The 12,596-nt window shown below is 43.7% G+C and overlaps 3 protein-coding genes across 3 annotated transcripts; 2 read left to right on the forward strand and 1 right to left on the reverse strand.

The window, feature by feature from the left end:
* Nucleotides 1–2,984: 2,984 nt before the first annotated feature.
* On the forward strand, nucleotides 2,985–4,034 carry BDB00DRAFT_930427 (uncharacterized protein; the record flags this gene model as incomplete). The annotated part of the gene is made up of 1 exon (XM_053129002.1): nucleotides 2,985–4,034. Exon 1 carries the CDS (start codon nucleotides 2,994–2,996, stop codon nucleotides 4,032–4,034), a length of 1,041 nt encoding a protein of 346 aa, XP_052977792.1. The 5' UTR covers nucleotides 2,985–2,993.
* A 1,934-nt stretch (nucleotides 4,035–5,968) lies between these two features.
* Nucleotides 5,969–8,647, forward strand: BDB00DRAFT_940299 (uncharacterized protein; the record flags this gene model as incomplete). The annotated part of the gene is made up of 4 exons (XM_053129345.1): nucleotides 5,969–6,303; nucleotides 6,412–8,346; nucleotides 8,426–8,506; nucleotides 8,616–8,647. The coding sequence occupies exons 1-4, from the start codon at nucleotides 6,180–6,182 to the stop codon at nucleotides 8,645–8,647; spliced, it is 2,172 nt and encodes a 723-aa protein (XP_052977793.1). The 5' UTR covers nucleotides 5,969–6,179.
* Nucleotides 8,648–9,828: 1,181 nt separating this feature from the next.
* On the reverse strand, nucleotides 9,829–11,715 carry BDB00DRAFT_766871 (uncharacterized protein; the record flags this gene model as incomplete). The annotated part of the gene is made up of 5 exons (XM_053119625.1): nucleotides 9,829–10,091; nucleotides 10,197–10,356; nucleotides 10,444–10,861; nucleotides 10,951–11,088; nucleotides 11,186–11,715. 5 exons carry the CDS (start codon nucleotides 11,713–11,715, stop codon nucleotides 9,829–9,831), a joined length of 1,509 nt encoding a protein of 502 aa, XP_052977794.1.
* Nucleotides 11,716–12,596: the final 881 nt, after the last annotated feature.

Consider the following 12,596-nt stretch of genomic DNA (forward strand, 5'->3'; position numbering starts at 1 on the left):
CGCATGTGTGCTCTCAAAAACAATACAGCTGGTTTACCTTCACGACTATACCAACAATGATTGCAAATTGCTGGTGGCAAAATAAAAAACCGTATCGCAAAGCAAAACAGACCATCCCCATATTCACATATACACGAACCAGATCGCCAACCCAAACTAAATGGTGTTTGCCTTGATTTCTTTGCAGTATAAAAGGCCCAGTACATAAGCTCATTAGGAAAGTTACATCATCCAACTTGTTGGGTCTTGCCACCAATCTCTCATGCTACTGTCTCTCAACATTACTGCTACTGATACACGTATACTAGTAACACTCATAGATAGATTGAATATGGAATGTACCATCACTGCTCAAGATTATACCAAGATATTAATATCATAACAACGCTCCCTTGCGTTTGCTCTTCCATTATTGAATTTAATCTTCCATGTTTCTATAACTTCGGAACTGTACACAGGGTTCAACGAAACAATGGAACGAAATCAAGTGCATCCTAAGCCGATCCCTTTACTCCCCTCAAAAACTCATGAATCCGGGACACTACATACAAAGATAACCCATCATTAATCCTCAGACTCGATTTATAAAAGAATTTCCATTTCACTTCAGTCAACGTATATAAAACACTATATTATATAAAATACCACGTTTTCTAATTCAAAGAAAGATTCATTAACAACCAAAACATCTCGCGCGCGTGGTAATGTGGTATATCCATCATCGTTGATATAATCCACTAAATCACTGTACAGAGATCCTCATTCTGGTCCACTGCTAGAGTGCTGCCACTCAATGAAGGGGAAGCGTAATGCACCATAAGGCTGCAAATGTTTCGAGTCGTCTTTCTCTGCTGCAATGCATAAGCTCTTGCTATGAGCTGGTAATATATACCATCCGCACTTTATAAAACCACATCACCTGCGACAGCTAGCAAACTTTTGTGCCTACCTTGATTCCACTCCCTCAGTAATCCAAGAGAGTGTGCACAGAGCAACAGCATATACTGACGATGTGGGAGATGACACTCTATAGGAAATATTAATACGCGGAAATTAAGTTTACAGTAGGATAGATGATATGTGCATACAAAAGACGGGTTGTATTGCTCAAAGTGGTACAGTATATGGTATATGGAAATGATCTTTTGATATTCGTACGAGGAGGATCACAGCAAACGAAACATTCGGGAACATTGTCTGTAAAGAAGAAAGCTTCCGTGCATCATCCTCATGATCATAGAACATCAAATGAAGAACACCACAGGGAATTTTATATATGTAAAGGTACATACAAATAAAGGCAATAATTCCTGCTTTAAAAACAGCACCTTACAAGCTATAGAGAAGATTGTTTAAAAGTTATATAGTAGTCATCTACAAAAAAAATGCAGAAGCATATCAACTAGTTCCAATGAGAAGTGTGAAGTAGGTAGTACGAAGATGACGGTAACCCGCGGTGTTCAGTGTTGTTTCTCGATTTACCAATATCATACCGAGTTCTTCCCGTATATACTGAACGAGTTTATATCTCCCTTGAATACACATGCTTCCCAAATAGGAGAGGCTATTACTCGATTCGGTAATATACTTGTAAAAGTAATGTTTGAACGGCAGACGTGATCGATGTAAGGTCATATGGCATAGTGTAAATCGTGCATAATTTAGCAGGATCAAGTTAAACCTTTGAATTCTCAAAGGAATAAAAAGGAAATAGGTGGGGCCAATAGTAGTAGTAGTAGTTGGGACCCGCCCTCCATTTAAAGCAAAGGTATGTGTAAACCACCGGCGAATTTCCCAACAAGTGGTCGCGGTGGGAGGGAGGAGCGGCAAAGCTTGGGAATGATTATGAGTAGAAACTATGCATGATTTCCCAGGTACACGAAAAATTAGGGAAGAGGAGGCTTAAAAAACCCATCTTCACATGACACATTTACGATCGCTCTATGGGTTTATTAGAAGCCATGACAGGTGTCACAGAATGATAGCTTCACTATTGCTCTACTTATCGCATTTGCTTCATCTTGTCGTGACCCTGCGGGAACCAAGAAACAAAACTTAACAAACTGCCTGTGCGTCTGCCGTCCGGTGGATGGATGAGTTGCGCAATGCTCTCCTAGAGTGCCACATCCAATAGTCCGCTCTCAGTTTGAAGGGCGTAAAAAAATAGAAATACGTACATTAAAGCCGAGAAAAAAATCCTAGTAATCGGTAAAGTAAACAATTTAGTTTGGTAATGTGTTGATATAGGTATTTTACTATTTTTTATATCTGTTTATCTGTGCTATTGCCGACTTTTTGCTTTCCTATGTAAAATACAAGCATACGCACGCGCGCGCGGGCGGGTGCAGTGCGTTTGATTAGAATTACAGTTAAACAGGGAGGTGTATGTATGTTACACGAATGACGCACGCTTATATTTAAAACTAACTCGTTAAATTGACCGAGACTATTGTAAAAGAACGTATACAGGGACATAAGTGAAAGGAGGGGAAGCTTGATGTTTATAACCTCACCCTACAACAAAAGCCCCCTTCGGAAATAATTTTCGAAAAAGTAGAATATAAGAAATGATGGCGATTTTGTCATCGGTTCGTCACTATTCTATTGCATGCTTGGAGCGGCGGTTACGTGTGCATTCAGCTTAAAATGCGGGGTCAAAGAAGATCAAGGCTTTTCATTGGTGCCCGCAATCGTCAACGAAAAGAAAAGCTTCTACAAACATGTGAACGTATACAACGTGTGTGTGTGTGTGTGAGTGTGGGTCGAGCAATTATATGGGTGCTCGATAATGTATACTCTATAATCGAAACGTATCATGTTGGATGAGTGGAGAGTGGAGGACCGAGCAGGGAAGGAGAAGTAAAGAAGAACCAGAAGTTTACGAAATAAAGAATTTACGCCTTTTTCTTCATCTCATCCTCCTCTCGTATCCCCTTGCTTTTATTTTTTACTCCTTTTTCTTTTTTTCATTTTACCATTTACCACTACTATAAATGCATACTCATAAACAACAACATCATGTATTATCGCCATACACCATCATTGTACAAAGAACCACACAGAGAGTACTACTTGCGTCTGAAGAAGCATGTCAACTCTTGGGCTATACCTCGCCGCATCAACTCCTGGGTCTACCAACAAAAGAACTACAGCATCACGATGTGCTGTTCCGAGTCCATTACGATGTGGGTGAACCGTATGATTATTGGTGTCTCGAGCTACGACGACACCGAAAACGACAAAAACAACAACAACAAGAAATAGAAGGGACCCATATAGTAAGGCTAAGTCCTTATGGCATCATACAGCACGCCTATTCCTGTTCGTCTTCATCTTTTGAGAAGCATCAATACAACGGCGAGCCCATTATGCGACGAGTGCATCCAGATGACGTGCAGGCGCTTTGTCGATGTTTAAATGAAGCTTACCAGAACCGATATTCCCAGCACACAATATCGCTCCGATGGCGATATCAACACGAATACCGACCATCCTTGTTTACTGTTGCCCTGGCGAGAGCATACGACGACAACAACAAGAAGACTCACTTTAACGACGACAGCGGCAACAGTAGTGACCGATCCATAGGCATCATTAGGCCCCATGACTTTTGTTGCTACTATTATGGCCGTACAATTTTCCGCTATGTCATGGCATACATGATCCATCTTTTGCTTTATACCCTGTTTTTCTTTATGAAACCATCATCTACTACTACTAGTACAAACACATCATCATCATCATCATTATCATTGCTCAGCAAAAACAAGAGAAACCATCAACAAGAACACCATAGACGTACGATCAAGGTGAATAATCAAGTTGTCGTTCATGTCAAGCATCAAATGGAAGATCAGCTCCGGGCCCGATGCCTGACAGCGGTAGCCGATTTGCGCTCATTCACTGATTCAAACACGGTGGTACAAAAAGTCTTAGAATGGCTCGAGGGGACAGGGGTCGTCAAGAACAAGCATGGTCTTGTGGACTCGGTCCAAGTGACAATGGAAAATGCTTTGGATCGAGTACTCACTTGATGCGTCCATATACCTTGTTCCTTCTTCTTCTTCTACCCTGCGTTTTTTGTTTTTTTTTAATATATAATCTGTTTCTTATGTACTTCACTGATTGTTCACTCCTACTACCTAAGACTTTAAAGTATCATCTTTTTCGTCCACCGTCTACTTTGTATTCTTAAGAATAAAAGAAAAAGTTCATCTTTATTGTCTGATACTATGATGTTGCTTTTTTTAAAATTATCAAGTGCAAAACAGGTTGGAGGGGCAAACAACTACTACATCAATGTCTTTTTATTGTAACGCCCTTGACAACAAATTCGCCTAGTTCACTAGGCAACAGACACTTTGAATCCATGGCAAACATAGTATGCCTTCTTGTATGTATCTCCTAGCAACATATCTTCTCCAGAATACCGAGATTGGTAAAAAAAAAAAAAGTATAATAAGGCTTTTGAGAGATGTCAAAAATGGTATATGTGCCTAGTTTAAATGAGTAGCTCCGAAATACAAAAGAAGCAAAAAAAAAAAAAAAGGGCTGAACCGGAACGAAAATGCCTTCGATTAGCTATATGTACAACTATAATCTGAAATAACAAACTTATTATGCTTATACTGAGAGCAGTGTTTAGACTAGGGAAAATTGGAAAGGTCTTACGTAATGCTTACTATTATTCCCTTTTGTCCAAATATTGTGGGCGTGTGCGTGCGTAATTAACAGAGTCTATTGAGCAAAGCGTCTTTGCTCCCTTATTTCTTCTCGGGTTCGCACAAATGGGACAAAAAGTGTATCTGCCTTCATATAATACTAATAACACAGATGCAGGAACAACTGAGAATTAAATGAAACGACGAGGGGGTTGCGGTTTTCTTATCAAAGCCCCAGACAGCCAAGAAGATGTATAATCACCCCTCTCCCTTTTATCCATTTTGTCAATTTGTCAATAAAAAAACCCTTTTTATTTGGTCTTAAATGTTTATTTGGGTTACAAAATGTCAGGTACACAGGGCCACAGCAGCAGCAGCAGCAGCAGCAGCAGCAGGGCTGATTTGTTACAAATACTTCTTGGCATTACGCCTCAGTGTAACAGAAACATCTCCGCTTCAACCACGAAAAAGAAGTTTAATGATGGTGATGATTGACGTACTTTTTTTCTTCTTACAAAGCACAATAGTGCAGAAAAGTCCGGTTTGCTGCACCATGCAGATACTGGCTATTAATGAAGCAGGGATGTTAATTTTCCAAGGTAATTAAAAGATAATAAGTAGTGGCAGTAACGAAAGAATGAAATGAATTAGGCCTAAAAATACAGCACAGCGCATGTGATGTAGTATATTGGTCTCCCTCACACACACACACACACACACACACATTACCAACCCTGGAGGTGTTTTGTCTGGATCATCCGTCGTTGTGCTACTTGGAACACTAAAAGCTCTATCTTGTGTGCACTATGCTACATACTGGCAACAGGCTATCCGATGAAGACAGCACTACCTCTTTTGAGTATGCGTCATATAAGGGAATGCGGCCATTTCATCAGTGGACACCAGGCCCTGCATTGCGTCTGGACCTAGTGAGTAAGGGGGAATGTGTATGGAAGGACGAAAGGCTGATAATGATGATGATGATGATGATGATGATGTATGTGAGATGTTTGGGGGGAGGAGGAGGAGGGGAGGGTTGTAATAGCTATAGGCGTGTGTGTGCATATGCGCTCTTTTTGTGCGTGTGCACCGCTGTCACGTGTAGACAACAAGAGGGAAAAAAGGCATTACAAGCAAAATATAAAAATGAATTGTTCTCTTCCAAAGAAGAGCAAAAAAAAAAAAAAAGTTGCATTGTGAGTGTAACGCTGCCTTGACCCGTAGTAGCGTATTTTTCTTGTACCCTCGCCTTTTTCTCAGCTTCTCGCGTTTCTTTTCCGTTTCCTCTCTTTTTTTTTTTTTTTTTTGTCTCGATTCCCCTCTCTCTCTGTGTGTGTGTGCCTTTTCCGTTTAATCTGCATACTTTCGGCTCTTTTTGACAAGACTTAATCCACAAAGAGAGCGAGAGACTGAGAGAAAAGAATAGATACGCCCTTTTTTTTCCCTTTTCTTCTTCTTCTTCTTCTTTGTTTCCTCCTCCAACCCTTTTCTGTCTTTGAAAAAAAAACCCCACAATCAATGCTTTTTGGCCCTCCTCAGAAAACACTGAAAAAGTCGCTCCACACCGTACTCGATAATGCGTTAGAATACGTTGCCGACGTTTGCTTTGAGTTTCCAGAAGTCAAAGTATGGGCTCATCGTGGTAAGTCATTCTCCTCCTCCAGTGTCTTGTTTCTTGGTGGGAGTGGGGGGGGGGGCCTAATGTCGGAAAATGAGCTTAATTCCACCTGTTGGGTTTTCGTTATGCTAGCCATTCTGCGTGCACGCATTCCTGACGAATTCCAACAACAGTACTTGCAATCACTCAACAGCACTGAAAAGACAATTTGGGTTGATATTAGTAAAGTTATTCCCTATACCACGTTCCAGTCACTTTTACGGTATTGGTACACGTCCGAATTCTTTCCAGAACAGTACCAGGCCTCTTTAGTAGTGGCGGATACCCCTTCATCGGTTGGCTCAACGATATCCAATGGCTCAACCTTTTCTACGACAAGCACCAAGAGCAGTCTGTCATCGTGCAGTAACAACAACAACAATGATGACATGCCATATCTGAAACAGCCCACCGTTCGCGCTGAAATCGAACAACTGGAACAACGATTGGGATTCAGATTATTGCCAGAAACCAAACAGCAACAAGTACAGCAAGAAGCAGCGGCAGCAGCAACAGCAGGAGCAAAAGGAGCAGCAGCAGCAGCCATAAAAGCAAAAGCAAAAGCAAAAGCAGCAGCAGGACCAGCAGGACCAGCAGACGATTTTGAGCAACTTGTGTGCGATTTAGATTGTATGCGCGGTCAGCAGCTCGGCAGCGATGTGATGGTGACCCTATTTACCCCTACTCCACCTCCTTCAACGATTGCCACAACTACCACTACTACTACTACTACTACCACCACCAGCAACATCAAAAACAAGACAACCAATGCCGCTACAACTTTGAACGGAAAAGAAATCCCGTCTATCCTATTTACACACCCCAAAGCCCCGACAGCAACGACAACAGCAACAGCAACAGCAGCAGCAACAGCAACAGCAAGCAACGGCGCACAATCAGTGGCATCGTCTTCATTTCCCGCACATCGGTTCATTTTAGCGTCACAGTCACCCTATTTTTATGCCATGTTCTGCACCCAATTTCGCGAGGCATCCTCTTCGACTGTACATTTACCCGGAGACCTGTTTGCTCCGATCACCACCCAAGTCATCCTGCGTTACTTTTACACCGACAAGCTCGTTGTGCCGCCACTGCGCACACTGCCATCCGCACCGGCCCAACGCCGGCTGACTGAAAAGAAGCATGCGCTGCGTGTCCTCCAGCAAGTGTTCCCTGCAGCCGACTACCTGGGCCACTTTGACACGATCTGTGAAGCGATCCTGCACGAGATGGACACGATATGCCACGGCTTCAAATGCCTGTGTGCCGATTGTGCTGTGCTTTTACCGTCGATGCTCTGGTTTGCAGACAAGCATGTTGCCACGATCCCGTTGCTACGTCCAGCTCTGATGGCGCTCTATGCAGACCCTGTGCATTCGGTTGCACCGCTTTGGTCCCAGCAGACATTCGCTGTCCTTGTAGGCCACATGGCACCGACGGCCTCCTTGCTGGCCGAATACACGATCGCATCGATCTTTTGCAACATGGAGAATGCGGCCAATGCACCCAACACACTCATCGCTGAGCTGTCGCAACAAACACTCGGCAACGTCACGAAACACAATGCAATCCATGTCTTGCACTCGCTGCATTTGTGTTTGTCACAGATCAGAAGCGCTAATCCATTCCCCACATGGTCCACGCCGGCGCTTGACTTGGTCAACCCTATCCTGCATCACACCGTCGACATGATCTCGCAGAATTTCGATTTCTACTGTGTCGAGTACCCGATCTTGCTGTCATGTGTCGATGGCATTGGCGTTGGCTTCTCGGTCGACTTTTTGGAGTTCTTGCTCAAGCGTGTCTTGGGCAATGGCATACGCGATTCGAATGCTGCCGTCTTGTATCAGGGCATCGTCAGGGATCTGGTCGGTCGCCAAGAAGTCGTCAAGAATGTCGCCGTCGATGGCGTTCTCATGGATGCTCGCAATCAGTGTGCAGAGTTTTTGGCTCGTCGTTGGGTTCACGTCAAGGAACAAGGTGGTTTTGGCAAGATTGACAAGGATGTCATGCGCAGTTTGTCAGACGGTAAATGCGTCCCATTTATGCTCTCCGTCAATTTTTGATAGAAGAATACTAACCACAGGATAAATGTATGCAACATTAGACATTGGTGTGCCGTATCGTGCATTGACGAAACCCATTGAGTCGGATTTCGCTGCCATGTTTGGATTCAAGTCAAAACCTGGTAGAGTCAAGTCCAAGTTCACGGATGAATCAGCAAGGAATACGCATCATCATCACCAACACCAACAACAGCATCGATCCTCTGGATCACGACGATTATCGCTTAGTAGTTTGCGGACACAACGGTCAAATAATGCCTTAAAGTCACAAGAAGCAAATGACATGGCACGACTCACACGGAGCCGCTCCTTGTCGAACGAGGCTATTCCTTCAAGACCGTTTATATCCGATACATTGAGCGCCGAGAGTATCAATAAGTTATCAAGGGATGGCCTATCGTCACAACCTCTCATCCATCTCTTATCACTGGAAAGCGAGGCACGACGACAGCGACAAGAGGACCCATCGAGCCCACATTACGATATGCATGCATCAACATCTTCACCATCATCAAATCATTTGCAACACCAATTCATGTCTTCCTCTGCAACCCACGCCAACACTAACAACAACAACAACAACAACAGACACACAACGTCTCTTGTCGATGCATTATTGCCGCTCAGTTCATCAATCACAGAATGGACTCCTGAAGAAGAACTAGCAACAAATGACGCATCAATAGCAACTACCGACAAAAATACCAACAATTCCAATACCACCTATACAACATCTAGTACAAAAAATACCAGTAGTAGTAGTAGTAGTAGTAGACCATCACGACTCAAATTTGAACTACCTACTACTCCTTTACGAGCCAAATCACCTGTACAAAAACCATTCTTGGCACCAACGCAAGCATCATGTCATGACCACCATCAGCATCACAACGGAGTCCCTCGTCGAGGACGTTCGCCACGGAGGTCAAGATGGAGTATCGGAGGCAGCAGTAGTGACGTGAGTGATGATGAGGAATTGATCACCATGGTCACGCCCGTCATTGGTGCCAAAGTCGAACTATTACGTCGTCCACTGCCAACCTTGGGTACCATCAAATATGTCGGCCATGTCAATTTTGCTAGAGGAACTTGGGTTGGTGTAGAGCTCGAAAGTAGATGTAAGTTTCTTGTTTTTTTGTTTTTTCTTTCCTTCAAGCTGGATTTTCGTCGTTTTGAACTTGACATGTTATTACATAGTGGGCAAGAATGATGGTGAGGTAGAAGGCATACGGTATTTCCGGACCGACCCGCAACGTGGTGTGTTTGTCAAGATTGACGACTTTAAAGTGATTTCTTTACCCCATATCGCAACCATCTAATAAGTAGCATACAATGTTGTTGTTGTTGTTATATATGTATATTTTGTACATGTTACTATCTCACATATATTGGTTTTTTCCTATTCTATATACCAAGTCCCCCCTCTCTCTTTTTTTAATACTATTCATTTTGGATCGGGCAACACTTTGCCTGGATTCATGATACCCTTTGGATCCATTGCGTTCTTGATTGTCCACATTAAATCGACTGTATTATCACCCAATTCATCACGAAGGTATTTCTTCTTGCCAAAGCCGACTCCGTGTTCGCCAGTGATGGAACCTTCCATCTTGATAGCACGTTGGATGAGGTTCTGGTTCAATCGAGTGGCTTCTTCAAACTCGCTGGGGATGTTCTTGTCAAATAGGATAAACAAATGGAAATTGCCTATACACAATACATATTTTTTAAAGGAATAGAGAGGGGGAGTTAGATAAGGAAAAGTTCTCTACGACCATCGACACTACATCTATAAACGTGTTTTTTTTTTACCATCACCAGCATGGCCTGCAAATGGGCAAGGAAGAGATGATTCGGACACATCCTTTTTGGTTTCTGCAATCAGTTCGGGTAATCGTGAAACCGGCACGACTACATCAGTTGTCCACACCGATGCGTTTTCCTTTAACATCGTGGCTGACCAAAGGCAAGTCTAGGAGAGAGAGGAGAGTAATATCTCCAAAAAATTAGGGCGGGTGGCAGAGAACTCTCGCTGGAGGAGAAATATAAAAACAATTACCTTTCGACCTTCCCACAAATCATCCTTTTCCGCCTGTGTCTTTGCATACTTGAACTGACCACCCTGATGTTTCTTGACCAAATCCGAAACGACCTTGATTTCATGCTCAATCTGGGCCTTGGAACCAACAAACTTGAAGAACAGGGTTGGTTTTGCCTGATAGCCGAGTTGTGGACTGGCCATACGCACGGCTTTCATCATTTCTTCGTCGAGTAATTCAACCGCCCCAATCTGGACACCAGCGCGCGTCAGATCTGGTACAACGGCTGCTGCATCGCGTACCGTTGGGAAATCGCATACCGCAACCGTTTCTTCTTGCGGTCGAACAGCGAGTTTGAGTGTGGCTTCTGTGACGATGCCGAGCGTACCCTCGGATCCAATGAAGAGTTTGGTCAAGTCGTAGCCAGCTGATGATTTTCTAAATAGCGTAAATAGTATTATTTCAAATATTTCTCAAACAGCAAACATCCCCACCACCCCTCCCGGGAGGGGTGCTCTTCTTTTTACCTGGGTCGTTGACGGGTCTTGATGACTTTACCATCAGCCATCACCACCGTTAAATTGATAACCCACTCACGCATTGTGCCCCAACGCACAGCGTTTGTACCTGAACAACCTGTGCCCACCATGCCACCAATGCATGCACTGCACAAACACAAACAAACAATTGGGTTTCCCCCAAGGGGAAAATGAGACAAAAGCGGGGGGGGGGAAAGCAAGCCCTTTAACATGCATACGTTACCCTGGACCTGGATCCATGGGAAAGAACAACCCATGCTCTTTGAGCTGAGCATTCAAGTTCTCCCACTGCACGCCTGGCTGAACAACAATATCCAGATCATCCGGATGGAACTCGACGACCTTGTCCATGTGTTCAGTGAAAGAGATACAGATACCGCCCTGCGGAGCCGTGAAATGACCTTCGAGCGAGGTGCCGCCGGAAAAGGCAATGATGGGCACATTCAGTGTGTTTGCAATCTTGACAATCTGTACAACCTCTTGTGTGTTGGTAGGATACACCACAATGTTTGGACTGCCTTCGTTGTGGTAACTGTTGTTGGAATAGCCGTGCAGCTGCAACGTTTCTTCGTCTACCGTTACGTGTTCGGATGGAAGTACTTTTTGGAGTTCGTGGAACGCTTGTTGGATGGCACTCTGGGTGCTTTGTGTTGTTGGCTGAGACTTTGCTATGGCTACGTTGTTGTTGTTGTTGTTGTTGTTATAATAGTAGTAGCCAGCACCCAACGCAGCGGCTGAAGTAAAACCACCCATGGCGAACCATTGCCAATGGGACGATGAAGATGCGTTTGCAGTGCTGTATAAACGACGACGCGATTGTGCCAGCACAATACGTCTTGCTGACCGACTTGCTTGAGATGCCCACATTGTGAGAATGTGTAATACGAAGAGAGAAAGAAAAGAATAGGTGAGCGAACTCAAGCCAGTAGCCGTGACAGTGGCAGAATAAAATGGCGTGTGAGAAGAAGTTTGGGCCCCCGGGTGGACGCGGAATAAAGGAGAAAAAAAGAAGGTTAAGTATAAGCTTTCTCTCTCTCTGTTTTGCTTTTCCCATGTTCTTTTGTGTATATGACACTTTTTATAATGTCACTGAAGAAAAAGACCTTAGCCCCCATCCCAGCCCATTGAAGTCCATAAAAGAAAATTGCGACAGGCAAAAGGCATTTTTGTTTCAAGATCTGTGTGTGTGTGTGTTGACATACAAACAAAGATAACCGAAGAGATCAGTACAATGCGGGGTAAATCAACTAAATTTAGGTTTGTGGCGGATGAACGTTAATGCGCACCATGACGGTGTCCATATCGAGAGATGGCGGCAAGTAACACAGCAGCGCCACCCAGCCCAACGCCAAAAGATTTGGCACGGGTGGTCTTGGGGCAGTGGTAGACTGAGTGATCGAATGATTGAGTGAGACGGCCCAGTCTCGGTTGACCCTTGGATACAATCGAAGAGGCTGCTTTCCACATTCTGATTCAAGTGACGGTTGGAAGAATCCAAAAAGAAAAAGAAAAAAAAAGTAGTATAAGAGGTGATTCTTTGAGTTTTCTGGGTTGTGGATGGGGAGGGGGGGTTTTATATAGTAGCGAGAAAAAAGTAGGGATAATACAATGTACACAATGGGAAAGAAAAACTT

This window comes from Zychaea mexicana, assembly GCF_025766255.1.
Source record: "Zychaea mexicana strain RSA 1403 chromosome Unknown BDB00scaffold_57, whole genome shotgun sequence".
In the NCBI taxonomy this organism is placed as follows: domain Eukaryota; kingdom Fungi; phylum Mucoromycota; class Mucoromycetes; order Mucorales; family Lichtheimiaceae; genus Zychaea; species Zychaea mexicana.